The sequence below is a fragment of the Pan paniscus genome, chromosome 2, assembly GCF_029289425.2.
Source record: "Pan paniscus chromosome 2, NHGRI_mPanPan1-v2.0_pri, whole genome shotgun sequence".
Taxonomy (NCBI): Eukaryota; Metazoa; Chordata; class Mammalia; order Primates; family Hominidae; genus Pan; species Pan paniscus.
In genome coordinates, this window is record NC_085926.1 from 193,426,366 (window position 1) to 193,454,194 (window position 27,829).

The following is a 27,829-nucleotide window of genomic DNA, read 5'->3' on the forward strand; positions in this document are numbered from 1 at the left end:
TGAAAGTTTAACCTGATAATTTATTTGTGGGGAAAAAAGCTAGTTTTGATGAGAAAAAGTTCAGTCCTTTCCCTGTAAACACAAAGAAACTCAACAGGAATTTTAAAAATAGTAGGTCAGAAAATGCAACAGTAACTCTTATAATTCTTTTCAATTAAACAGACAAATCAAGTTGAAGACAAGTGTTAAAATACTATTCAGCCTGAATATTTATCAGTCTATATATCCTGTTGTTCAATTGGCTTTTGATTTTTAAAAAAATCAAATCAATAAACTTTGTAAGAGCTACCACATTTCAAGTGATGAAAATAAATTAGTTCCCCCCCAAAGATATTGTTTAACTTCTAAAGCATAAAAAGCTCTATAATATCTTATACAAATTAACCAGTGTTTTTACAAAAGTAATGCAGTTTTGGACTGATGATATTACACTGTATTTGTGGTAAAGTACTAGGCACAAGAATATATATATCGATTAGGCATTTTCAGTCTAATCAGTCTCTAAGTTTATCATTTAATTCTTGGCAATATATAATAACTGGTATGCATTTTGGTACTTAAGTCATGAATTGTGAAGAACAAGAAGCAACGTACTATAGTCACAGGGTTTACATCTAACAAACAATTGCAGTGTTGAACAAATCTCGTCTATGAACTTCGTAATTTGTTTTGCTGTTGGTCACTTGGAGTAGATCCTGCAAAGATAAAAGAAAAAGTCAACATAATTTGTTACATATTGTCAACCCTGGCTAAAGTTCCCTTCTATTAGCATGCATGACAAGCAAATATAAAAATTTTAAAAACAAATAAGGTATATTTCATGTAGGCTGATTTAGACTGAAATTGAAGAATCTATACACTCCCCTAAATAGTCTAAAGAACAGAAGTGTCTACTTGCTGATAAAACAAACAGGTTTCAGATTGAACATTTCTGTAAGTCACAGGTGGAAAGGTAAGAGTTTACGACAACTCCAATATCCAGAGCTATAAAAAGATACATATTTATTACCTCAAAGCTATAAAATATCACCTAAGAGTCCAAACATGTCATTTTTCTCCAATGAATTGTGTCAATGGGGGAGGAAAGGGGGAAGGGAGGAGACTGACACCGTCCAAAAACTAATGGGTTCTATAGAACTTAGAGATCTGAAAAGCTGGTAAAATGTTAAGGGCCCAAAAAGGGTAGGGGATAAATAAGGTACTTATTTCCCTAAGTCTTATCCTATTCTTGTGGGTTTTATAATGCTAAGCAGGATATACTCCTTTGCAAGGTGTACTTCATCTCCAGTGAAGAAAAATCAGGCACTGAGCTAATACAAAATTTTAATCCTCCATTAAACTTAAACAAAAAATATATTTATGTACTAAATGTGTGAGATGTAATATCTTATAAGCAGAGACGGACAAAATGCCATAGTTATTTTTCAAAAGAAATGGCGTTAAAACAAACAAACAAACAAACAAAAAACGCTGCCTCTATAACAAAAAATAAAATAAAAATAAAAATGGATAATAAAAACATGCCACAGCTACTATGTAAGATGAAGTTTGCTCAAGTTAAATATAAGTTAAACAGACTATGGGATATATAATGGAAATGAAAGGCTATATGAAATAGACGAAAAGGTTGAAGCATATTACGGAATAACAAAAAGTACTGTAATCCTGACACTATGAGACAGCGACTCATCAGGCTGTATCATAGAATTATTCATATTTAATACTATGCTTACCAAAATGGTAATATAATAATTATTTAATTTCCTAAGACTTAACCATTCTGGGCACCACAAATAACATCAGTTACGCCTCCACTGAAAAGTATAAAGTTTGTAAGTACAAGGAGTAGGTGGTGGGCACAAAAAATCTCCATTAGTGGTGCAGAAGATTCACTTCATTAAATACCAGAGTAACAGTTCATAAAAAATAAATAAAACCTATTTCCTATGACAGATCAGGAGTTGCTAGGCTGCAGGGGCTGGGTGTCTAAGACTTAAAAAAAAAATAAAAACAAAAACAGTTAAATAACTTGTCAATCCAACAGTCAAAAGAATCCGTATTGGAAAGATATGACATACTTTGTATCTAAAGGGATGTAAAACCAAATCTTCCATACTAAAAACATGTTTCAGGCTGGGCACGGTGGCTCACGCCTGTAATCCCAGCACTTTGGGAGGCCAAGGCGGGCGGATCACAAGGTCAGGAGATTGAGACCATGGCTAACATGGTGAAACCCCATCTCTACTAAAAATACAAAAAATCAGCCAGGCGTGGTGGCGGGCACCTGTAATCCCAGCTACTCGGGAGGCTGAAGCAGGAGAATGGCGGGAACCCAGGAGGCGGAGCTTGCAGTGAGCCGAGATCACGCCACTGCACTCCAGCCTGGGTGACAGAGCGAGACTCTGTCTCAAAAAAAAAAAAAAGTTTCATTTAAAAATTTTAAACTTTAGATCGTTATGACAAATACAACATGACCTAAAATATTCAAAACAAAAAATAGCTTAATATGAAGACAAACATCCTTGCCTAAAGGCAAGTAAACCATAAGAAAGCCATATAATAAAACATATGGTCTAAAATCAAATCAACTCTGGGTATAAAAACTTCATTATTCTGAAATTGGCCATGGGGGTTAAAACTTTAGAAACATTTGGTTTAATAAAGCAAATCTCAGCAAAATTTTCTGTTTTTTCACCAGTTTAAAGCAAAATAAAGTACATTATCTTAGGCACAGACCATTACAAAAGTCTCAGTGACATTTTCCAAACATCTAACCTTGATTTGATTCTTCCGTATTCATGCTTTCTCCATCTGCAGTCTCTAACATTTCTTCATCTTCATCATCATCATGTAGGTCTTTTGAAATTAATTGTCTGGCTAGTTTGATATTGAGTCCTTCATTGTAGTGAAGCTTCCTTTTCATTTCAAATTGTCGCTTTTTTTCTATAAGATGCAAAATGTAAACTTAGGAAGTTTGAGCTCAAGGATTGGCCCATGCCTGTTTTATAAATAAAATTTTATTGAAACAGTGATGCTCATTTGTTTTTGTCATGCTTAAGGCTGCTTTTGTGTTCAATGGCAGAGTTGAGTAGTTCGTAATAGAGACCACTGGGCCTGCAAAATTTAAACTATTTACTATCTGGCATTCATCTCAATGGAAGAACAAGAATATATCCAGCCATTAGAAATTATATTTGTGAAGAAAGATTAAAGCTATGGGAAAATTATCCAGAAAGAGTTAAATGGTGACAAAAAAGCGAGTTACAACACCATATACTATATTATGTACAATGCCTGTCACATACACACACACAGAGAAAAATAAGACTCAGCAATTAACAGTGTTTAATTCTGAGTCAAGGAACAATGAAATAGTTTTAATATTTTATTATTTTCTATTTTTATAATTAAGAAAAAATCCTTTAAAACAATTATTACCTGTTAAGAAACTGCCATGATTTAAGACATTGTTGGCTAAAAACGTAACCTCATTTTCAGAGTAATTTTAAGAAAAACCTATTATAAAGTAATGGTGAAGTGACTCCAAAATATTTCATTTTAGTCTTCACCATAGAAACATAAAGCTGGCAGCAACACAACTGATCACATTAGAGCAACTATTTATGAATACATAATTTTAAGGTTTTTAACTTCCTTAGATCAGAAAATTAAAAAAAAAAAACAACAGAAAAGGGGGGGCCAATATAAAATTGCCAGCTATTTTACCAATGAACAGCATTAAAATCATTCACCGTTGTTTTATTTTTTCTTTTTTTCAAGATGGAGTTTCACTCTGATTGCCCAGGCTGGAGTGCAATGTGCAATCTTGGCTCAAGGCAACCTTAGCCTCCTAGGTTTAAGGGATTCTCCTGCCTCAGTCTCCCGAGTAGTTGGGATCACAGGCATGTGCTACCACTCCTGGCTAATTTTTGTAGTTTTAGTAGAGACGGGGTTTCATCATGTTGGCCAGGTTGGTCTCCAACTCCTGACCTCAGGTGATCCGCCTGCCTTGGCCTCCAAAAGTGCTGGGATTACAGGCATGAGCCACTGCGCCTGGCTTCACCATTGTTTTATTAAAAATTTCATCAAAATATTTCAATGTCAAAAATGCACAGAGGCCGGATGCTGGGGCTCATGCCTGTAATCCCAGGAGTTCAAGACCAGCCTGGGCAACATGGCAAGAACCTATTTCTACAAAAAAATTTCAAAAAATTACCTGGGTGTGGTAGTACACGACTGTGGTCCCAGCTACTGGGAAGGCTGAGATGGGAGGACTGGCTAAGCTTAGAAGGCTGAAACTGCAGTGAGCCGCGACTATGCCACTGCACTCCAGCCTGGGTTGACAAGCGAGACCGTAGCTCAAAAATTTATTTATTTACTTTTTAAAAAGCAGAGACATCTCTCAATAAGGGTATTTACAGTACTTTCTTCTTTTTTTTAAATTTTAATTTTTAGAGATGAGATCTCACTGTTGCCCAGGCTGGCTTCCAACTTCTGGGCTCAAGCAGTCCTCCTACCTCAGCCTCCCAAGTAACTGGAACTACAGATGCGTGCCACCACACCTGGCCTCCAAAGTACTTTCTCTTTCTTTGATTTTTACTAGAGACGGGGTTTCACCATGCAGGTCAGGCTGGTCTTGAACTACTGACCTCAAGTGATCCACCTGCCTCGGCCTCCCAAAGCACTGGGATTACAGGTGTAAGACACCGCACCTGGCCAGTACTTTCTTAATTCCCTAAGCTTTTATCAACATCTATACTTATATTTTTAAAACTTATACTAAAGTCCGGGCGCAGTGCTCACGCCTGTAATCCCAGCACTTTGGGAGGCCGAGGAGGGCGGATCATGAGGTCAGGAGTTTGAGAACATCCTGGCTAACATGGTGAAACCCCGTCTCTACTGAAAATACAAAAAATTAGCTGGGCGTGGTGGCACGTGTCTGTAATCCCAGCTACTCAGGAGGCTGAGGCAGGAGAATCACTTGAACCTGGGAGGTGGAGGTTGCAGTGAGCGGAGATCGCGCCACTGCACTCCAGCCTGGGCGACAGAGCAGGACTCTGTCTCAAAAAAAAAAAAAAAAAGAACTGTAATAATTACCCAGTTTAGACAATAAAGTATATGAACATACAGTAAACATTCTGCCATAATGATTTATGTAATTTTAAAATCGTTACAAGTTGTTGAGTCATAATTTAATTCCCTATTTTTGGTTAAAGATTTCTGATTTCCTTCAGGTTTTCAATGTTTCTTTTGGTTTGTTTTTATTTTGTGAAGGTATATCAGCAATTTTCAATGTTTTTAAGACTATATATATAAAATATATTGTGCATTTGTTCTATTATTTTCTCAATATGAGCCAGTGTTTTTGAAACTGTGCATCATGATTATTTATGTATTTATTTATTTTTTTAAAGACAAAGTCTCACTCTGTCACCCAGCCTGGAGTGCAGTGGCATGATACCGGCTCACTGCAACCTCCACCTCCCAGGTTCAAGCAATTCTTGTGCCCCAGCCTCCCGAGTAGCTGGGATTAGAGGCGCCCACCATCACGCCTGGCTAATTTTTGTATTTTTAGTAGAGATGGGGTTTCGCCATGTTGGCCAGGCTGGTCTCAAACTCCTGGCCTCAAGAGATCCTCCTGTCTCAGCCTCCCAAAGTGCTGGGATTACAGGCATAAGCCACCAAACCCGGCCATCATGATTCTTAATAAGTCATAACTAACATTTAAAAAGGTTAAGGCAGACTATTTATATGAACACAAGTGAATTATTCTTTTTATACCTACTTTTACTTTTTATGGGGGAATATCTTGATTAAGTTGTTAAAAGTTAGTATTTAGTGAGTGCTCACAATATGCCAAGATCAGTGATAAGTGCTTTAAATGCTTTAACTCATTTAGTAGTCACCAAAATATTTTTACAGCTGCCAATTTAGAAATGAGAAAACGGAGGCTCGAAGAAATTATGCAAATTAGCCAAGTGGCATACCTGGAGCACAAACTTAGGTTTGTCTGTCTCCTTAGACAATAATCTTAATTGCTATGCTGTGAGTTACAATTTTTCTCCCTAAGCTATCTACTGTCAATAGACAACAATTTTTCAGCCACGTAACATCTATATAATTCAGTAATAACCCCACCAGTGGAAAATGAATTAATGAAATTATAATTAGTCAAATGGCTCCCCCTGCTGGTTGACTCATGAAATCACAACTTGAGAAAAACATCCCTCAATTAAAACTGACATTAACAAAAAATTCCTTATTCTCAACAGATCATGTTTTTAGAGAGTAATGAGGAAACAAACTCCAGAAACTATTTCTATTTGAAATACTTTTCAAGGATCTTTTGGGGTATATTTTGGGAAAATAAATGGAAAGTCACTGAAAGTTGAGATACAATACAACTTGAGAATATGCTACATGTAAAATTTCTCTCGTACAAATATTAGGCTCAGCCCATCAGAGCTCTGTTGAACAGGCTATATTCTGAAGATGATAGGAAAGACTAGTAAATGATATCTTAGCAGCTACACGACAAAGATCCTTCGTTCTAAAGTTTCTCAGCTTCTTCACGGTACAGGAGGTAGTCCCTACGCCACAACACTTCAAGTAGGTTTCTACCGTATTTTCCTTCTTCCTCTTTTTTGTGAGTATGTGCTTTTCTTATATCTTTCCCCTCTACCCACAAGCTTGAATTTTCCTTTAAAAATAGTTGCAAATAAACTATACACAATTTTTTAACTCCTGAGAAGATTATATATTCACATGAATCAAAAAGTATAAAATGCAATAAGATAAGACATACTCCTTTTCTCCCAGCCTCCATGGGTAACCACTTTTACTTGTGGAAACAGAAAGCATGAGCAGGCAGCAATGCCTTAAATGTGTATGTGCTGAATGGCCTACGAGACCCTCTTCCATCCCTGTGAAGGGGAGGGCTGTCTCCATCTCCCTTCCTGTGACACTACTGCTCCTTTTGATTGATGGGACCTAATAAAGACCTTCACTCTGCATCTGATCATCTTGGTTCATTTGTTAAGTTGCACCACTGTCCAACAAGACAAAAAGCATAAGCAACTGGGAAATTAGCTCTTTCAGCTACCCACTTTAAGACCGTCCAAACGCTCAATGACTTGAAACGCATTAATTTAAAAAGTATTTACTGAGTATCTACTCTGCACTAAAAAGTACAAAGAAAATAATACTTATAATTACTTTAAAGATGGTAATACTTCCCCATATTCCTGAAATCAGGGGTAAAAAACTATTACACAACAAAACACACAAGTAGTATCTGAATTATAAAGATGTTGCTTTCATTCTCCTCCCCTGTGTGTCCCCAAAATGAAAACCATTTGCTCATCTTCCAAATAATGGATTTATCTTAGCAAAAATTACTAGCATCATGATGAAAGCAGTAAAGGAAATAAACTACCTCGTTCTTCAGGTGAGAGGTCACTATCCTCCTCTCCACTGCTTTCTTGTTCCTGAATCCGATACTTTGGCTCCAAGCCTTCAGCAGCAGCTAATCTATGCAACAATCATGTACAAAGAAATTAACAGTGATGTTTTGATATTATTTAAGCGCCTTATTCAACTGTTGATTCTTACAAAAACATCTGAAGATCATTAATGTGCTAGCTATAACCTGATGAGGAAAATAAAAGGCAAGAGAGCAGAAATGTGCTGGGCATGGTGGTACACGCCTGTGGTCCTAGCTATTTGGAAGGCCGAGGTGGGAGCACTAGTTAAACCCAGGAGTTTGAGGTTGCAATGAGCTTTGATTGCGCCTCTGCACTCCATCCTGAGTGATAGAACAAGGCCTTGTCTCAAAAAAAAAAAAAAAAAAAGAATAAAAAGAGTAGAAATGGGCATAGACAAGAACAGTGGAATGGGTGCTAGAAATCAGTAAGTAGCAAAGGAAGAGTGCTTTTATGAATTATTTTTGCCTTTCTCACTGCTACCTTTAAAAACAGGAAGCAGGGGCCAGGCGCGGTGGTTCACCCCTGTAATCCCAGAACTTTAGGAGGCTGAAACCAGCGGATCTCTTGAGGTCAAGAGTTCAAGACCAGCCTGGCCAATATGGCAAAACACTGTCTCTACTAAAAATACAAAAATTAGCCAGGCTTGGTGGCATGGGCCTGTAATCCCAGCTACTACTGGGGAGGCTGAGGCACGAGAATTGCTTGAACTTGGGAGGTGGAGGTTGCAGTGAGTTGAGATCACACCACTGCACTCCACCTTGAATGACAGAGCGAGACTCTGTCTCAAAAAACAAATAAAACCCCCCACAGGGAAGTGACACATTTCAGTATCCCAAGTGCAGGTACGCTGGTCTTCCTGCCACCTACATACCTTGATTTTAATCAAGAGACAAGACTATAAAAGTTGGTGACTCAGAAGGTGAAAAAAGGGGAAAAAAAGGAAAAAAAAGTCGGCATAAAAAATGTTGATAAACAGCCTTTTCTTTCCGCTTATACAGGGAAAGCAACGTAGAATGCTTTTAACTCTGCACAATTATAAACAGCCTAAGTGAAAATGTACTCCAGTCATTAGTACTTACTTCCTGGCTAAGATGTCTGGCGCCATGGCTTCAGTGGTCTCGGTGTCACTACAGGCATCTTCATCATCCCCCATCATACTAGTATGACAAGCACATTGTAATTAATACCTGAAACATACATTTTCAGCCACAAAAACAAGGGAGAAAAACAATTCCATCAACCTACTTAACATATCAATATATTTATAGCTCTGTTGATATCTTTGAGGTTTAACTTTATATAGTTCCTATTCAATACAAATACTTAAAAGTACAGCACCCAATCAAGAAAAGACTCCAAATGATTAAAAAAAAAAACATAAATACAGTCTGCCTGCCATATCCACAGGATCCACATCCATGAATTCAACCGTGGATTGAAAACAGCCAGAGAAAAGAAAAATTTCCTCTGTACTAAACATGTAGACTTTTTTCTTATCATTATTCCCTAAATGATACAGTGTGTAACAACTATTTGCACAGTATTTACATTTTATTAGGTAATATAACTAACACAGAGATGATTTAACACATACAGGAGGATGTGCATAATTATATACATCTACAATGCCATTTTATATCAGAGACTTGAGTGTCTGAGGATTTCGGTATCTGAGGGAGGTCCTGAAACCTCCATGGATAATGAGGAATAACTGTACTGAAAACGTAAATGATCTGGAAAAAAAAATACTACAAAGTTCCAATTATTCCATCCAGTGGGAAGGAACAAGTAATGCAAAGTAAATCACTGTCTGGTTTTAGAACATGTATTTCTACATCAATCTTAAGATAGAGACAAAAGATCTACGCAGACACAAGACTGAGTAAAGTAACAAAATTCGATCCCAAAGATCTAATTTTGGAAGTTTACAAGTGATTTAGCTTTCTCACTCTACCCTCTAATGAAAAATTTGCTCCCCACTTCAATGCAAAAATGGGCAACTTTAATTCTTAAGCCACTGCAAAGTATATAAAGCAGAACTCAGCTATTTATAAAATACTGCCAGTTTATACATTTCCTGGTTAATTAAGGTGACAAGTAAGTCTATAGTTTAGATGACGCTCTTTTTTCTAAGGGAAGTTGAAATTGATCTATGTTATTGAGTTTAATCAAGCAAAGTAAGGTAAAATAAACATTTTGTTAATTTATAGAATTGTTCTATAGAAAATTCTAGTCGTAAAATTTACTGAATTATGTTTATATATGTACATGTATACAAAAGCAATAACTTCTTGTACACTAACTGTGAGATTCTTAGATAATAAGACATGATGTTTCTATAAAAAGCATCTTCACTTAAATAAAACTTTTTTTTTTTTTTTGAGACAGGGTCTCATTCTGTCACCCAGGAGTACAGTGGCACCATCACGGCTCACTACAGCCTCAATTTCCCAGGCTCAAGTGATACTCCCACCTAAGCCTCTTGTGTAGCTGGGACTACAGGCATGTGCTACCATTCCTGGCTTAATTCTTTTTATTTTTTGTAGAGACGGGGTCTCTCTATGTTGCCCAGGCTCATCTCCAATTCCTGAGCTCAAGCAATCCTCCCACCTCAGCCTCCTAAAGTGCTGGGATTACAAGGGTGAGCTACCATGGCTGGCCAAATGAAACTCTCAAAAAGAAAAAAGAAAGTCATGGAAAGAAATGATAAAACTGAGCAGTGAACTGATAAAAGCAGGACACAGGTATCTCTGCATACACATAGCCTCAATTACTTAGGGACCAAATAACTTTTCTGGTTATTTGAATGGCAAATATCTACCATTCAAATTATATTTATAAACAGTCAAAAAATAATGGCCATAGCTATTCTGAAATTTTTTTTCTTTTTCTTTAGAGATAAGGTCTCCCTCTGTCATCCAGGCTGGAGTGCAATGATGTGATCATGGCTAATTGCAGCTACAACCTCCAGGGCTCAGACAGTCCTCCTGCCTCAGCCTCCTAGCTAGCTGGGACTACAAGCACACACCACCACCTCTGCATAATTTTACTTTTTTTATTTGAGACAGAGTTTCGCTCTGGTTGCCCAGGCTGGAGTGCAATGGCGTGATCTCAGCTCACTGCAACCTCTGCCTCCCAGGTTCAAGTGATTCTCCTGCCTCAGCCTCCCGAGTAGCTGGGGTTACAGGCGCCCACCACCACATCTGGGAATTTTTATGTATTTTCAGTAGAGACAGGGTTTCACCATGTTGGCTAGGCTGGTCTTGAACTCCTGACCTTAGGTGATCCACCCGCCTCAGGCTCCCAAAGTGCTGGGATTACAGGCGTGAGCTGCTGTGCTTAGTCTAATTTGTTTTAATTTTTTTTGTGGAGATAGAGTCTCACTCTGTTGCCCAGGTTGGTCTTGAACTCCTGGGCAAGAGTTCTTTGGGGAAGGGCGTGGTGGCTCATGCCTGTAATCCCACACTTTGGGAGGCTGAGGTGGGTGGATCACTTGAGGTCAGGAGTTTGAGATCAGCTTGGCCAACACGGTGAAACCCTGTCAATACTAAAAATACAAAAACTAGCCGGGCGTGGTAGTGGGTGCCTGTAATCCCAGCTACTTGGGAGGCTGAGGCACGAGAATCTCTTGAACCTGAGACATGGAGCTTGCAGCGAGCTGAGATCATGCCACCGCTCTCCAGCCCGGGTGACAGAGTGAGACTCTGTCTCAAAAAAATAAAAAATAAAAAATAAAAAACAGCATTCTTTGGGAGGCTAAGCGATCCTTCTGCTTCAGGCTCCCAAAGTGCTGAGATTACAGGCATTGAGCCACTGCACCTGGCCTCAACTATTTTTTTAAATCATGTCTGATCTTAATTCTCCTAGGATACTTATCCCCAACTAACACAAGTGAGTGACGGATGGCCACTACATTTAGTAAAAAGAAAGTACACTCTGATTTTGGATTCTGGTACAATAAAGGTTTTAATATACATTTTAGAAGTTGGGCACGGTGATGTGTGCCCATAGTCAGCTACCTGGGAGGCGGAGGAGGGAGGATCACTTGAGTCGGGAGTTGCAGGCTGTAGTGTGCTATAACTGTGCCTGTTAATAGCCACTGCACTGGGCAACATAGCCAGATCTTGTATCTTTTTTTTTTTTAAAGATTTTTAAAGTATATACCTGCAATTTAGGAGAAAAATAAGAATATAAACCTCTTTTTAACATGCGTATTTTTTTTTAACTAATTGTAATTTTATTGTTTTTCTTCCCCTCAATTTATTTTTACTTCAATAGGTTTTTGGGAAACAAGTGGTGTTTGGTTACACGGGTAAGTTCTTCAGTGGTGATTTCTGAGATTTTGGTGCACCCATCACCCGAGCAGTGTACACGGCACCCAATGTGTAGTCTTTTATCCCTCAACCCCCTCTCACCCCTCCCATCCCCAAAGTCCACTGTATCATTCTTATGCCTTTGCTTAGCTCCCGCTTATAAGTGAGAACATACAAGGTCTGGTTTTCCATTCCTGGGTTACTTCACTTAGAGTAATGGTCTCCAACTCCATCCAGGTTGCTGTGAATGCCATTATTTTGTTCCTTTTTATATATATTCCATGGTACATACATATATACCACAAAAAACTGTGTATTTCTTCACTCAAATTTCATCAGTATTGAGTTTCAGCATCTGTACCTATTTCATTTCTTTTTATGCTCATCACAGTCTTTAATATCTTCAAGTTTTTTATTTTTACTGTTTTTGTTAGTAACAGGTTATTTCAAATTATCTTCCAAAGTTTTCACCCACTGACTTAAAATACAGTAGTTCTTAACTCTTCTTTCACTACAGAACAAATGGAAACAGCAGTTACCTCTATTTTAATGGTAACTTTTGGATTTATGCTGTCTTAATTCAATGACAAAATATTTTAATCTTGGAAATCTTTTATTTTTTTCAATACAAGGTAGGTAGGGCATAACTTTTTTTTTTTTTTTTTTTTTTGTAGAAAAGAGTCTTACTATGTTGCTTAGGCTGGTTTTGATCTCCTGGCCTGAAGCAATACTCCCACCTCTGCCTCTGTAATCTCAAAGTGCTGGGAGTACAGGCAAGAGTCACCATGCCCAGCCAAGGTATTATCTTTTTTCTTTTTTTTGAGACAGAGTTTTGCTCTTGTCGCCCAGGCTGGAGTGCAATGGTGCGATCCTGGCTTACAGCAACCTCCGTCTCCCGGGTTCAAGCAATTCTCCTGCCTCAGCCTCCCGAGTAGCTGGGATTACAGGTGCCCGCCACCATGCCTGGCTAATTTTTGTATTTTTTTTTTTTTTTAGTAGAGATGGGGTTTCACCATGTTGGCCGGGCTGGTCTTGAACACCTCACCTCAGGTGATCCGCCCACTTTGGCCTCCCAAGGTGCTGGGATTACAGGCGTGAGCCACAGTGCCCGGCCCAAGGTATTATCTTAATTAGGTATCTATACTTATTTAGAATCCTCATCTTCTCATAATGCTTCTTGCATTATTTTTGTCTTCATACTGGTTACTGCTGCGTAATGTAATTTCACAATTCATTTAGGAAATTCTGAGACTTGAAATTGTCAAAAATTACATGTAATGATCTGAACAACAATATTACATTAAGTTAAAAAATGAAGACATAAACAGTAATAATGACACCTATCTTTCAGTGGGTTACCATCCATGCAGTTATGCTTCTCTGCAAAGAGACTGAGTAAACCCCAGATTTCTACTTGGGAAGCAAACAAGCCCATATCTCATCTTCCTTTCATGGAAGTTAAAACTAATATATGCACCATTAGTAGCTAGCAACCACTGAGGTGCAACAAATAAACATTTACTACTATCATTATAATGTACAAAACGGCTTTCTTAATTTTAAACTTACACATCACTTAAACCATTACTAAACAAATTGCAGTTAGGTTACTGACTTCACTAGTGCTCCAGTAACAAATCCACAATAAAACAAATTCAAATAGGCTGTTATCCAGACGTTCATATGAAATGCAAAATGGAAGTAAGTCACAAGAGGAATGACGTCTACGTAACATTACCTATGGTAAGGAGTGCTTGGTTCATCTATTTTCATTAAACCATAGTCTTTGTCTGCTGGATGATACGTCGCCAAGATGTTCATTTCATCCCACTTCTGGGATTTTTTGCTAAAATTAAAAAGAAAAAACGTTTTTCCCAATGCAGAAAAAGACAAACCTGAATATCAAAATTCACAAATGTCCAAATTTAACATTTCAACTTCTATTTGATGGCCAACCTCTATTTTCACATATACTTTCTTAGAATAGAAGCTGACTCAGGGTAAAAACCATTAAGTAACTACAATAAAATGTCAGTAAATACAGAACACCTAGTGCCCACATATTAAAAACACAATATTTAGTATCTATATCAGGCATTCAAAACATTACCATACTATGACATGCTTAGTCTTCATTTGGCCTATAAAATAATGCAAGTCAAAATCTATACATTCGCTGAAGTCAGTAGGCATTTTTGATCTATACATCAGTAACTGTTCGGTAAAAAACACAACAGGAGTACTTCCTTGGCATAATTTCTTTCTGGATATCTGTTAACACTCAGAACATAAAGATTCAAAGCATAAAACTATAGAGAAAACCTCATCAAACTCAGATACCACTAAATCATTAGATTGCAAATAAATTACAGCTCTGTTTATTTCTAATCTAGAAAAATAAAGGTTTGCTCAGAAATGGTGTATTCAAACCTCCTTGAAGAGCAATAGACATTCTCTCTAAGTACTTTATTATTTTTGTTTTGTTTTGAGACGGAGTCTCACTCTGTTGCCCAGGCTGGAGTACAGTGGCGCCATCTCTGCTCACTGCAACTTCCACCTTCCCGGTTCATGCGCTTCCCCTGTCTCAGCCTCCCGAGTAGCTGGGATGACAGGCGCGCACCACCACGCCCAGCTAATTTTTGTATTTTTAGGAGAGACAGGGTTTCACCATGTTGGCCAGGCTGGTCTTGAACTCCTGATCTCGTGATCTGCCTGCCTTGGCCTCCCAAAGTGCTGGGATTACAGGTGTGAGCCACCAGGCCGGGCCATTATTTTTGTTTTTTGAGACAGAGTTTTGCTCTTGTCGCCCAGGCTGGAGTGCAATGGCACGATCTCGGCTCACTGCAACCTCTGCCTCCTGGGTTCAAGCGATTCTCCTGCCTCAGCCTCCTGAGTAGCTGGGATTAAAGGTGCCCGCCACCACACCTGGCTAATTTTTGTATTTTTGGTAGAGACGGGGTTTCACCATGTTGGCCAGGCTGGTCTTGAACTCCTGACCTTACGTGATCTGCCTGCCTGGGCCTCCCAAACTGCTGGGATTCCAGGAGTGAGCCACCGTGCCTGGCCTATAAGTACTTTAGAAACATCTGTTAAATTTCATGCAATGAAGTATTTGCACAACTATTAAGGTGCTGGATAATTAAATGCTTTCATTTTAAATGCTTACATACTCCTTAAAAAAGACCTCAAAGACCTTTCTACAAGCCAACATTATTTTGTTACATATAGTTTGTTACTTAGTATGTACTTGGAAAACCCTGCCTTAAAAAGAATCAATGTAAATGTTACACTGATTTAAATAATCCTTTCCACATTTGGTCTAAATTGTTAAGGTTTTACTGCAGGTATTTTCAATTTCCCAGATCCTGAAATACCCTTTAAGAATAACACACTCAACATTTTAATAACATATTCCCTTTTCCATACTCTCAAAATGGTTTGATGAGTTACCTTAAAAATTATACAGGCCTGCTCTTGCAGGTGACTTCATATTCTTTTGCTTTCTACCCTAATATACCCACAGTGTCCCCATTTCGGACTAAGCACTTTTTTTCTTCATTTTTTAAAACTGTGGTAAAACATACATAAAATTCACCATTTTAACCTTTTTGTTTTTTGGTTAATCTTCCCTGTATCATTCCAATTTTAGTGCATGTCCTCCTGAAGTAAGCACTAGCCATTACGAAGTGTACAATTCTATGGCATTAAGAACATCACATCATTGTGCAAGCATCACCACCATTCATCTCCAGAACTTTTTCATCTTCCCCAGCTGAAACTGTACTCATTAAGTACTAACTCCCCACTCTCCCCAGCCCCTAGACCTGGCAACCACCATTCTACTTCTATCTCTAGAAATGTGACCACTCTAGGTACCTCGCAGAAGCGAAATCATGAAGTATTTGTCCTTTTGTGACTGGCGTATCTCACTAAGCATAATGTCTTCAAGGTTCATTCATATTGTAGCATGTGTCTGAATGTCTCTCTTTTTTTAAGAGACTGGGTCTCTGTCACCCCAGGCTAGAGTAAAGTGGCATGATCATAGTTCACTGCAGTCTCGAACTCCTGGACTCAAGTGATCCTCCTGCCTCAGCCTCCGGACTAGGTGGGACCACAGGTACGCACCACCATGCCCAGCTAATTTTTCTTTTTCTTTTCTTCTTTTTTTTTTTTTTTTTTTTACAGGTGGAGTCTTGCTATGTTGTCAGGCTGGTATCAAACTCCTGGCCTCAAGCAATTCCCCTGCCTCAGCCTCCCAAAGTGCTGGAATTACAGGTATGAGCCACCACCACACCTGGCCATAATCAAATTAATATGTCCTTAGTATTTGAAAAAAGTCACCTGCCAGGAGTGGGACTGTGTAATTTTTAAGGGAACTCATCACACTCTTCTGGGACTGAACTAGACTGGGTAAACAGAGCTTGCTTTAACAATACCGATGTCTTTAGATGCCTAGGCTTCTGCCTATCACATAGTTGAGCTTGTGGCAGAAAACAAAAAACAAATTTAACCAGGAGACAGACACTGAAGGTTCAAGTTTCAGTTACCCTTTACTATAGAGAAGCCAAAAAAAATCTTCTCTTGGACTCTATTTATAGTTGACCCTTGAATATTATGAGTTTGAACTGTGTGGGTCCACTTATACGCGGATTTTTTTTCAACAAATCTACTGGAAATTTTTTTGGAGGCTTGTGACAATTTGAAGAAACTCAGATAAACCACATAGTCCAGAAATATTTAAAAAAACCTTAAAAGTTAGTTATGTCATAGGTGCATTATACGTAGAGAATAGTCTACTTTATCATTTACTACCATAAAATATTCACAAGCCTAGTTAAAATGTAACGTTAAAATTTGTCAAAACATGCACATACAACACATGGTGTTGGATCTGCAGTTGGATCATAACTGCATAAAATTCACTACAGTACATACTATTCTATGTCACAGTTTCACAGCTATCTCTTGTTGCTACTGCAGTCTCCTCAAGTGTTGCAAGTTTGCTTAAAATGCTCTATGATGCGGCCAGGCACGTCTGTAATCCCAGCACTTTGGGAGGCTGAGGCGGGTGGATCACTTGAGGTTAGGCGCTCAAGACCAGCCTAGCCAACATGGTGAAACCCCGTCTCTACCAAAAATACAAAAAAATTAGGCATGGTGGCTTGCGCTTGTAGTCCTAGCTACTCAGGAGGCTGACGCAGAAGAATCACTTGAACCCGGGAGGCAGGGGTTGCAGTGAGCTGAGATCATGCCACTGCACTCCAGCCTGGGCAACAGAGTAAGACTCTGCCTTAGGGAAAAAAAAAAAAAAAAAAAAAAGCTCTATGATGCTAGTTGTTTCAGTGTGAGTAGTTTGTTGCTCCAGTAAATTGCCTGTTGCAATAAAAAGTGATCTGTCTTGGTTTTTGAGTATTTTTTATCCTATTTAGTGCAATACTGAAAACCTTGAGTAACACCATGGGACTCATACAAAATGCCACTAGAGATGCTGGAAGCGTTCCCAAGAAGCAAAGTTGTGACATTACAAGAAAAAGTTGAACGCTTGATGAGTACCTTAGATGGAGCTCTGCAACTGCGGCTGCCCGTCATTTACACATGAATCCACCATAAAGACCATTGTAAAAATAAAATCAAATAAAAGGAAATTCACAAAGCTGTCACTGCAGTAGCGATACCAGCATGAAAACCTTGCATATTTTGTGAAATGCCTTTTGTATTGCCGATGCATCTTATATGTGAGTGCAGGATTGCACAAGACTATAGACTCTAATATGATTTGAGAAAAAACGATGGCACTATATGATAACTTAAAGCAAAAAGAAGGTGAAGAATCTAAAGTTGGAGAATTTAATGCGAGCAAACAATGGTTTGATAATTTTAGAAAGAGGTTTGGCTTTAAAATTACAAGATAACAGAGAAGCAGCTTCTGCCAACCAACAGGCTGCAGACGAGTTCCCAGAGGCCATTAAGAAAATCACTAATGAGAAAGGGCCAGGTGCAATGGCTCACACCTGTAATCCCACACTTTGGGAGGCTGAGGCAGGAGGATCTCTTGAGCCCAGGAGTTTGAGAACAGCTTGGGCAACCATAGTGAGACACTATCTCTACAAAAAAGTTTTAAAATTAGCCAGGCATGATGGCGCACACACACCTGCAGTCCCAGCTACTTGGGGGTGGCCTGAAGTGGGAGGATCACCTGAGCCCAGGAGGTCAAGGCTGCAGTGAGCCATCTGCAATCGAGCCACTGTAATCCAGCCTGGGTGGCAAAGTGAGACTGTCCAGAAAAAGAAAAAATTATTAAGGAGAAAGGATATCTGATCTGCCTGTACAGGTTTTTAATGAGAATAAAAGTGCCCGATTCTGGGGAAAAAAATGCCACAAAGGACATTTATTTGTAAGAAAAGAGTAGCAATCATCAGGATTTAAGGCAGGAAGGGACAGGCTAACTCTACTGTCTTGTGCCAATGCAGTAGGGTTTATGATCGGAACTGTCCTTAACTATAAAGCTGCTAACCCCGGAGCCTTGAAGGGAAAAGATAAACACCAGCTGCCAGTCTTGTGGTTGTAGAAGGTCTGGACAACGAGAACCCTCTTGGTTCCGTCCATGTTCTGTCCCCAGGGTAAGGAAGTACCTTGCCAATACAGAACTGCTTTAAAAAAAAAAAGAGAGACAGGGCATTACTCCATCACCCAGGCTGGAGTGCAGTGGCACAATCATAGCTCACTGCAGCCTCGAACTCCTGGGCTTAAGTGATGTGACTGTGTCAGCCACCTGAGCAGCTAGGGCTGCAGGCTCAAGCCACGTGCCTGGCAGTAAAGTACATTTTAAAGTTGTTTTGATTCTGGACAATGTCTCTCTTTGGCCACCTATGAACCCTATGAGTTCAACCCTATAAAGGTGTCAAGGTGGTTTACTCGTCCTCAAACACAACATCTCCAATTTAACTTCTAGATCAGGGGGTCACAGAGGACCTTTAAGATTCAGTACCCATGGTACTCTATGCAGTGGTCCCCAACCTTTTTGGTACCAGTGACCGGTTTCGTGAAAGACAATTTTTGCATGGTGTGGGGTCGGGTGGGAAGGTTTCAGGATGAAACTGTTCCACCTCAGATCATCAGGCATTAGACTCTCATAAGGAGTGGGCAACCTAGAGCCCGCGCATGCACAGTTCACAATAGGGTTCACACTCCTATGAGAATCTAATGCCACCACTGATCTGACAGGAGGTGGAGCTCAGGCACCTGCCACGTGGCCTGGGGTGTGGGGATCCTTGCTCTATGGAAAAGACTGTCAACCCTCATGGAGAACATCATGAAAGTCTGGAAGGGTTTCACCACTGTGTATGCCATTGTTGTTACAGAAAAAGCTAAGAAAGCTGTCAAGTCTGAAACAATGAATTCCTGCTGGAGAAAACTGTATTCAGATGTTACGCATGACTTCACGGGATTTACGACAGTGCCAATCAAGGAACTAATGAGATTGTGGATTATTTGGTGGGGGTGAAGGGTTTCAAGATATGGATCCTGAAATTCAAGAGCTAATAGACATCACACCAGAGGAATTAACAGAAGATGACTTGGTAGAGATGAGTGCTTCTGAATCAGTGCCAGAGGATACAGAAGAATATGTAGAAGAAGCAAAGCCAGGAATCAAATTGACATTAGACAATCTGACAAAGAGTTCTATTTGAGACCGCTTGACTTATTTTACAACATGGACCCTTTTATGATATGGACACTGAAACTAAACAGTAGAAGGAAGATTATTAGTACCACGTAGAAGCATCTTAAGAGAAATGAAAAAGCACAAAAGTTAGGCATAAATTATGATGTATTTTCGTAAAGTTACATCAAGTGAGCCTGCCTCTCCTTCTATCGCCTTTACCACCCAAGACAGTGAGACCAACCCCTCCTCCTCCTCAGCCTGCTCAATGTGAAAGACCACCAGGATAAAGATCTTTATGATGATCCCCTTCCTTACGATTTTAACATTTTCTTTTCTCTAGCTTACTGTATTATAAGAACGTAGTAACATAATACTTGTAACATACAAAACATGTAGTTAATCAATTGTTTATGTTACCTGTAAGGCTTTCAGTCAACAGGGGGCTACTAGTAGTTAAATTTTGGGGGGCTGGGCACAGTGGCTCATGCCTATAAATCCCAACACTTTGGGAGGCCAAAGCGGGAGGATCACTTGAGCCCAGGAGTTTGAGATCAACCTGGGCAACATAGGGAGACCCTGTCTTTAAAAAAAAAAAAAAGTGCTGGGATTATAGGTGTGAGACACCGCACCCAGCCAGTGTGTGCTTTAGTAATAATTTCTGACACTTTAAATTTATATTTAATATGCTTTTCTGTATGTATATTACACTGTAATAAAATATTTTAAAAATAAACACATATTAATAATGTTGTTTGGGGGTGCCTGCTAATCTCAAAGTAAAACAAGTTACTTCCTAAGTGATGTTAACAATATTGAATTAAAAATGACAATTTAGGAGGTGGGCAGATCACCTGAAGTTAGGAGTTCAAGACCAGCCCGGCCAACATGATGAAGCCCTGTCTCTACTAAAATACAAAAATTAGCCATGCTTGGTGGCGCATGCCTGTAATCCCAGCTACTCAGGGGGCTGAGGCTGGAGAATCGCTTGCACCCAGGAGGCAAAGGTTGCCGTGAGCTGAGATTGCACCATTGTGCTCCAGCCTGGGCGACAAGAGCGAAACTCCGTCTCAAAAAAAAAAAAAAAAAAAAAAAAAGACAACAACGACAACTGATCATCGTTGCTTAGGATAAAAAAAAGAATGAGGAAAGACCTCTGGAGTTTAAAAAGTATCTCTAATGGGAAAGAAAGAACGCCACATCCTGTAAATATTTTTTGCAAGATAAGGATTGAAGAAAAAGAACTACAGAACACAAGCAGAAATTAAGTTTTCTTGAAATTAAAAATAAAATTTAATAATCACAATCCCAGCACCCTAAGCCATTCATAATTTTGATTTCAGCATATTCTTCCCTTTGTATAATACATATAAATATGTATAAGCTATCAAAACATATAAAAATATATATAACTATACATATAAAACAGTACATACAGTATATATACAATACATATGCTGATATATGTTTTAAGTATATGTAGTATAAGTTGCTTGTGTTTTCTTTTTACCTTCTTAATGACTGTATAAGATTCATTTAGATTGATAACCTAAATAAGTTTTCCTATTTAAAATAAGGCAGACATGAACATATTTGTATACATGCTATTCAATGCTGTTTTAAAGAAAATTTGCTAGTGTAAGAGTCTGAATTAAAGTTTATTAAGAACTTTATAGTTCACTCCATGTTGCCATATAGATTTTTTTTTTTAAAAAGAGGACTGTTTGTAATGTCCCCAGTAAATTACCAAACCATTGCTAGGATTAGGTATTGTGTGTGTGTGTGTGTGTGTGTGTGTGTGTTTCCATTTCAGCAGGTATAAAACAGTATTTTAAAACTGTTGTTTCTTTGCCTAATTTCCTCGTGTGAATTATGTTTACGTCCTTTGCCTATCAGAAATCTTCCCATAAATTTGAGCTCTTTAGATTCATATAAACCACATTTTATATAACTTCAATTTTTCCCAGTTTGTTTGCCATTTAGTTTACTTTCTTCTGTAAATGAAATTTTAAGTTCTAAATATTCAAAGTCTCACTCAACTTGTTTTCTCAACAGAACACTAACAGAAAAAAAAATTAGTACAATTATTCAGATCCAAAAAAAGACAACAATAGCTTGCAAAAACAAGCATTTAAATAAGGGTATTACAAAACAGACTCCAAAAATGCTAGGAAATCTTCGAAAGTTAGTGAAGTAGAAGAAGCTGTCCGCAGGGGACACTGGATGTGAAACTCGGCATCTCTAAAGTGATGGCAGAATTAACATTAGCTGTGGAATAACAAAACCCAAGGAGTGAGCCTGAGCTTAACCCCAGTACCATCATGAACTGTATGACCTCCTTTGAGGTCAGTATCCCTGCAGACAAAAATAGGGGCACCACCATTTACATGGCAGATCTGCCATGATGGTGAAAGCACCTGCTGGTTTCAGTTTTCCCCCACCCTCTTGGGTGACTGGTTTTCCTACAGCCTAAATCTGGTGCTGAAAACGTCACCGCTTCTCACTTTTACTTTGTTAGCTCATACGGTGCCACCTTAAGAAGACCTACTGGAACTTCTTGTTGCTTGTGACTTGCTCATTTGATAAGTTGTGACTGTGTCTGGAATGGGAAGCAAGATTTTGCTTCAAGGTGATTTAACTTTAATTGCACATTTCAAGAAATGGTTCTTTCTTTAAATGAAGATTCAACTTATATAGATTGACACAATATAAGACTTCGAAGCCTGATATCGTTACTGAACAATTAAAGTAAGACTTAACAATAAAAGCAATTACAAGTAAGCAAAAAGTAACTTTTAGAAAACAAACTTTTTATTTTACTCAGTAAACCTCTGACTATAATATTCCACATCCCTTTATAGGCAGAAAAACACAAAGTTGAAGCTTGTTTATATCTTAAATTATATCAAAGGAAATGAAGGCATAATTTTTTCAAGCAGAATTTGCCTGCATTATCTAAGACTACTATAGAATTTGAATTGAACAGAATAGTGAACTCCAAAGCAGACTGTGTAAAAACCCTGCTGAGATATGGAAAAAATGAATTTCTATATTTATTTCTATTACAGTAAGACTAACACTTGAGGGTAAGGCACTGGGTTAAGCACTTTACATTTATTAATTCATTTAATATTTAAACTAAGGCATAGATATAATGAATAATTCACTGAAAATCACAACTAATAAAGTTTGCTAATAAGCAGCAGACAAGATTCAAACCCAGGCAATCTGGCGGCAGATTAACCACTAAACTATAATCCTTCTCAAATGATAGGCTTTAGCAATATTTACTGTCATATTTTCAATAATTCCCAAAACACATTTTTTACATTTTCACATCTCTGAAAAATAACATGTCTTAAAAGGATGGCATCTTATAATCATAGCTGGCAGTATTTTTTCTTCCTGGATAGTACATCTTAGAATCAACAGTGTCTTCTTTTCATTAAGATACACATATGTACTCACTAGGCCTGCTAAATTAGACCTCCATAAGTTGTGCCCTATATTCAAGGTATCCTGAAAGAATGGGAAGTCCACAATGATCGAAGATGACAGTGGTGTTTAAAACAGCTGAATGCTGTGGTGCAATGTACTGAGATTTATCTATACTTAGTTATGTGGATTTATGGATTCTATCCAGTTTTAATTTAACCCTCAAAAACTGGTATCTGACAAATGGTACCTGTAGAAACCACTCATTAAAGACATAAGTACTGGTGGGGCTGGTGGCTCTCACCTGTAATCCCAGTACTCTGGGAGGCAGGCAGATCGCTTGAGCCCAGGAGTTTGAGACCAGCCTGAGCAATATACTAAAACCCCATCTCTACAAAAAATACAAAAATTAGCTGGGTGTGGTGGCCTGAGGTGGGACAATCGTTTGAGCGCAGGAGATGCAGGCTGCAGTGCACTGTGATCGTGCCACCGTACTCCAGCCCAGGTGGCAGAGTGAGATCTTGTCTCAAAAACAAACAAAAAAAGACGTAAGCACTAATGCAAAGTATAAACAATAAGAAAATAACAGCACTGAGTCACCTAAAAAAATAAAACCCCCCTCAATGATGGTTTGATCGGTCCTGACAATTGGATAAAAAAATAGAAATGCTAGACTATCTGAATATGGCTTTATATAAACCTCACTTTAAGTGGACATTGAGTTTTGAGAATTATCTAATGATAGTAGTACATACATATAGGAATTACAGACATATATCTGAAGTATGTTTGAATTCTATTTTTAAAAATTCCTTGGTAATATTTACGTAAAATAACATCCTCTCACAACTGGGGGATGGGTAGGAGTCAAACTATCATCGCATTTTACACGACGAAGACACCGATAAAAGGCAGGGTTCATTCTCATTATTCTCTGATTCTTTCTTTGCAAGTTTACCTACTTGCTAAAATGTGTAATCCCAAAACTAGCATTTGAGGTCCGTTAGCAGTTTCTCACAGACAGCCACAGAGCAGGGCAGATTCTGAGTTGCCCAGTGCACACGTTCACAGCCGAGGTAGCATGTTCCCAGATGGGGTCAAACAAGGCGACGCTCTGCTTTCTTGTTTCAGCTCTTGTACTGTAAACAAGTGTCCTTTTCGTGGCCTATTTAGGGTCCTTTCCTGCATTTTTGTTGGTGAATCTGGTGTGTAAAATGGCTCCCAAGTGTAAAGGGCTATTTGGTGGCTGAATTTGTGGAGGGGGCCAACTGTATATTTATTGTTTCTGTTCAAAGAGGATCTCATAAAGTTAATGATGCTGTTTGCAGGACTTGTGACAAATAATAATGTATATTTGGTATGGTTTGAACGTTTGTCCTCTCTGAAACTCACGTTGAAACTTGATCTCCAATGTGGCAGTGTGGAGAGGCACAGCTTTTAAAAGGTGGCTCGGTCATGAGGGCTCTGCTCTGATGAATGGATTAATCTATTCACGGATTAATGGGTTATCAAGTGAGTGGTTCTGGTGGCTTTATAAGAAGAGGAAGAGAGACCTGAGCTGGCACGCTCAGCTTCCTTGCCATGTGATGCCCTGCACCACCTTGGAACTCCACAGAGTCCCCACCAGCAAAAACGCTCTCACCAGATGCACCCTTAAGACCCTGGACTTCCAAGCCTCCAGAACCGTAAGAAATAAATTCAGTTTCTTATAAATTATCATTCAGACTTTCTGTTATGACCAACAGAAAACAGACTAAGACTATATTGTATTACTAGTAGAATTAGTTTATTTGCTTTACAGTCACATAACAAGGATCATTAAAAAACCCATCCTTTTTACCACTTGGAACCAAACATCATGAACTTCAATGAATTAGGGTTTGATAGTTCTCTTTAAAGACAGGACTGTAACTCTAACTCGACAGGTCAGTCCCTTTTAAGTGAATCTACCCTGCCACAGATACTACAGAAGAGGCAGCCCTATGCAGTTGAGTCAGTCTAGTATAGTGGCTTTTGAGGCAGAAAGACCTGAATGTAAATCCCAACCAATTACAGAAAGAAAGAGGCCAATCCATAGATTGGGACCACGGGAAATTACAGCAGATCCAAGTTAAGAATAAAGAGAAACTAAAGAAGCAGAGATAAAGAGTAACTCACTTGGTAAATGGACCAAAAGAAACTCACACTGGAGAACAGCTAAATAACATAAATGCCAGTAAGGACCACATTCCTGCTGCTGAAAACCCTGAAGCTACATTTGAGCCTTCTGTAGTTACGTTACTTATCTTTTAATTCCTTTTCTTTCATTTTTTTTTTTTTAAGAGATGAGGTCTCATTATGTTGCCCAGGCTGGTCTCAAACTCCCAGGATCAAGCAATCCTCCCACCTTGGCCTCTCCAAGTGCTGAGATTACAGGCGTGAGCCACCACGCCTGGATGTTACTTATCTTTTAACTAACTTGGTTCTCCTGCTTCAGTTATGTTCTGGTGAAATTTTGTCTTCTTAATTCCATGACCTATACATCACACTCCCCCAGCACTCCATTTAACGTGGCTTAGCCCAAAGAAGTTGGAAAATTGTGTGTGAGAGAATGTAAGATTCAAGCATCCATGAGCGTGGGAGTTGCTAGACAAAAACTAAGGTCCTTTCCAGCCCCAAAAGGCCACGATTCTAACCTGTGAACCTACTCAATATTTCCTTCAAGGTAACACAAATCCCTAAAATTTACCACCACCAAGCAGTAGTTCCTTTTATGGTCCCAAATAAGATCCTTTATCCAGGAATGCCCTAGGTTCCTATATTCTGAGATTTCACAAACATCCTCATTTTAGCTTCTGACTACCAATTTCAATGGTAACTTTTCTCAAGCCTTATTTTCAGAAAGTAGAGTCCTTCTATTTTTAGTATCTTGCAACGCCCAAGCCCCCGTGCACTTCTAACCCACTACAGATACTGTACTGCAACATTTTCTCCGTGCATAAACGCCTACCTTTCTTTTTTTAAAGGCTAGTATATTGTTCCATTATACAAACGTACCGTAATTAATATTTCACCAGCTCTTACTAATGGACTTCCGGTCGTTTCCAATTATATTATAATTATTACATACAATGCTCAGGTCAACAACTTTTTACATGTGTATCTTTAGCGTATGCAAGAGCAACTAAATTATCACTGGGTCATTTCAAGTTGCTCCTCTTTGAACTGTTTTGAGCTTAGATCTATCTCTGAACAGGAACAAAAACTAGAAAGCACCCAAAACTCTGGTTGCAGATGCAGAAATACAGTGTGGCACAATGCTAATGGGGGAAATGGTCTCTTCTTTGACGGATCGCCTATTAGCTTGAGACTAGATCTAAAAGGGTTCCCAAAGCAAGAAAATACACTGTAATTATCGAAGAATTTTAGATACCTCAGAGATGAGGTTAAGAAATAGTAAAAGCTTAACAGTCGAAGATCTGAAGCTTCAATTTCATTCTTTGATGTTCCCGATTACAGAAAGTTCAAAGATGATGTTTAAAAATATTATATATGCCCAAATGCTTAAAAAAAAAAAAAAAAGGAACATGATAAACGTCATCGCCCAGCCTTCTTAAAGATCGCTCCCACCCGCGGCTAGCCGGGCAGGAGAAGAGACTCGAGCGGCACCCGAGCCGCATCCACGCCGCCCGCCGGCGCCTGGGGTCTGGGTAGGTAACGGGCCCGGCGGGAAGGAGGGGCTCCCAGGCCGTCCCTCCCAGCGCTCACCTCAGCTCCTCGTCGACATTCCCGCGGGGCTGTTCGGCCGACGCCACCATAGAGGAAGTCGTAGAGGTCTTGTTCTTCAAGATCCCCTTGATGGGCCGGTGCGAGGCCGTCGAGGCCGCCATTGCCGGGCGCTCCGGCTGTCGGCTCAGGGTGGCTGCTTGGCGTGGGGTCCGCGAAGAGAAGGGTCGGCACAGCAGAGACTCGCAGGCAGCCGCAGATCCCGCTCAGGGCTAAAGCGGCCGCACCTTCTGCCTCGGAAACGGCTACCGCAGCGGTTGTCACGACACAACGACCGCGACGCCAGAGCCAACGCCGAACGGGTGGCGGCTACTCGCGCACCCTTAGCCGCTGGCACTTGACCCGCGGCTCGCGGAGAGACGCCGGCCTAGAGCTCCAGGGCAGGAGCGACGCCGACGCCGAAGCCAAGCGGACCCGCCCTCTCGCGATATCTAGGGAGGAGGCGGGGAGAGGGCGGGGCGAGAACAAAGCCGACCTCCTCGCCCCGCCCCCTCCGTCCCGCCCGGGCTGCTCGCCCCGCCCCCGCGCGGCGCTGGGAGGCGGGAGCTGTCTCTGAGAACCTGCGGGAGAGCGCCCGGGCTTGCTGCTTCCCGGACCCGCGCGTCTCTCGAGCACCCTCGTCCCACCACCTTGTGAGGCCGTAGTGTTATTTTTATTTTTTAGATCAGCAGACTGAGACTCGAGGTGACGTCACTCCGCAGAGAGGTTAGCTGCCTTGAAGAAAACGGATATCTCCTCTTTCCATTTCGCCCGTGTAAACAGCCGAACTGCCTATTATAAAAGCATGGACTGCCAGCATTGGCGTGGTCCTTAGAGGCCTATTATGAAATCATAGAATGTCTGCATTGGAATCGCCTCACCTCCTTTTACCGCTGGAGAAGCCGACGGACAGACGGGCAGCGACCCCCGCCGTCGCACAACCCGTCTAGGCAGAGAGCGCGGGAGATGGGAGGGCGGCAGGGACACATCTCCCAGCCAAGGACCTCCTGGGCCCGCAGAGGCCGCGACAGGTTCCCCCCACAGAGGGAACCAACTCTGCCGCAGGTTGATGTGGACTTCAAGCCTGCAGAACGGAGAGCCCATTTCCATTGCTTAAAGCCACCTCGTGTGTGGTATTGGTTATGGCCCCTGTACACTCCCTTCCCTCCCTCTCCCAAGTCCAGTCCGCA

At 39.9% G+C, this 27,829-nt stretch overlaps 1 protein-coding gene and 1 pseudogene across 1 annotated transcript; both read right to left on the reverse strand.

The window, feature by feature from the left end:
- Window positions 1-27,084, reverse strand: PPP1R2 (protein phosphatase 1 regulatory inhibitor subunit 2). Its single transcript, XM_003807639.5, has 6 exons — window positions 26,643-27,084; window positions 13,536-13,643; window positions 8,564-8,641; window positions 7,436-7,530; window positions 2,776-2,943; window positions 1-695 (listed from the first exon to the last, which is right to left on the reverse strand). Exons 1-6 carry the CDS (start codon window positions 26,762-26,764, stop codon window positions 649-651), a joined length of 618 nt encoding a protein of 205 aa, XP_003807687.1. The 5' UTR covers window positions 26,765-27,084; the 3' UTR covers window positions 1-648.
- LOC112439476 (U6atac minor spliceosomal RNA) lies at window positions 6,831-6,965 on the reverse strand (annotated as a pseudogene).
- Window positions 27,085-27,829: the final 745 nt, after the last annotated feature.

Coding starts and splice junctions, on each gene's coding strand:
- PPP1R2 (XM_003807639.5), bottom strand. CDS start 26,764: ATGGCGGCCTCGACGGCCTCGCACCGGCCCATCAAGGGGATCTTGAAG. Junction 7,531..8,563: donor CCAGACATCTTAGCCAGGAA/GTAAGTACTAAT, acceptor ATTGTTGCATAG/ATTAGCTGCTGCTGAAGGCT. Junction 696..2,775: donor TACGGAAGAATCAAATCAAG/GTTAGATGTTTG, acceptor TTATCTTTGCAG/GATCTACTCCAAGTGACCAA.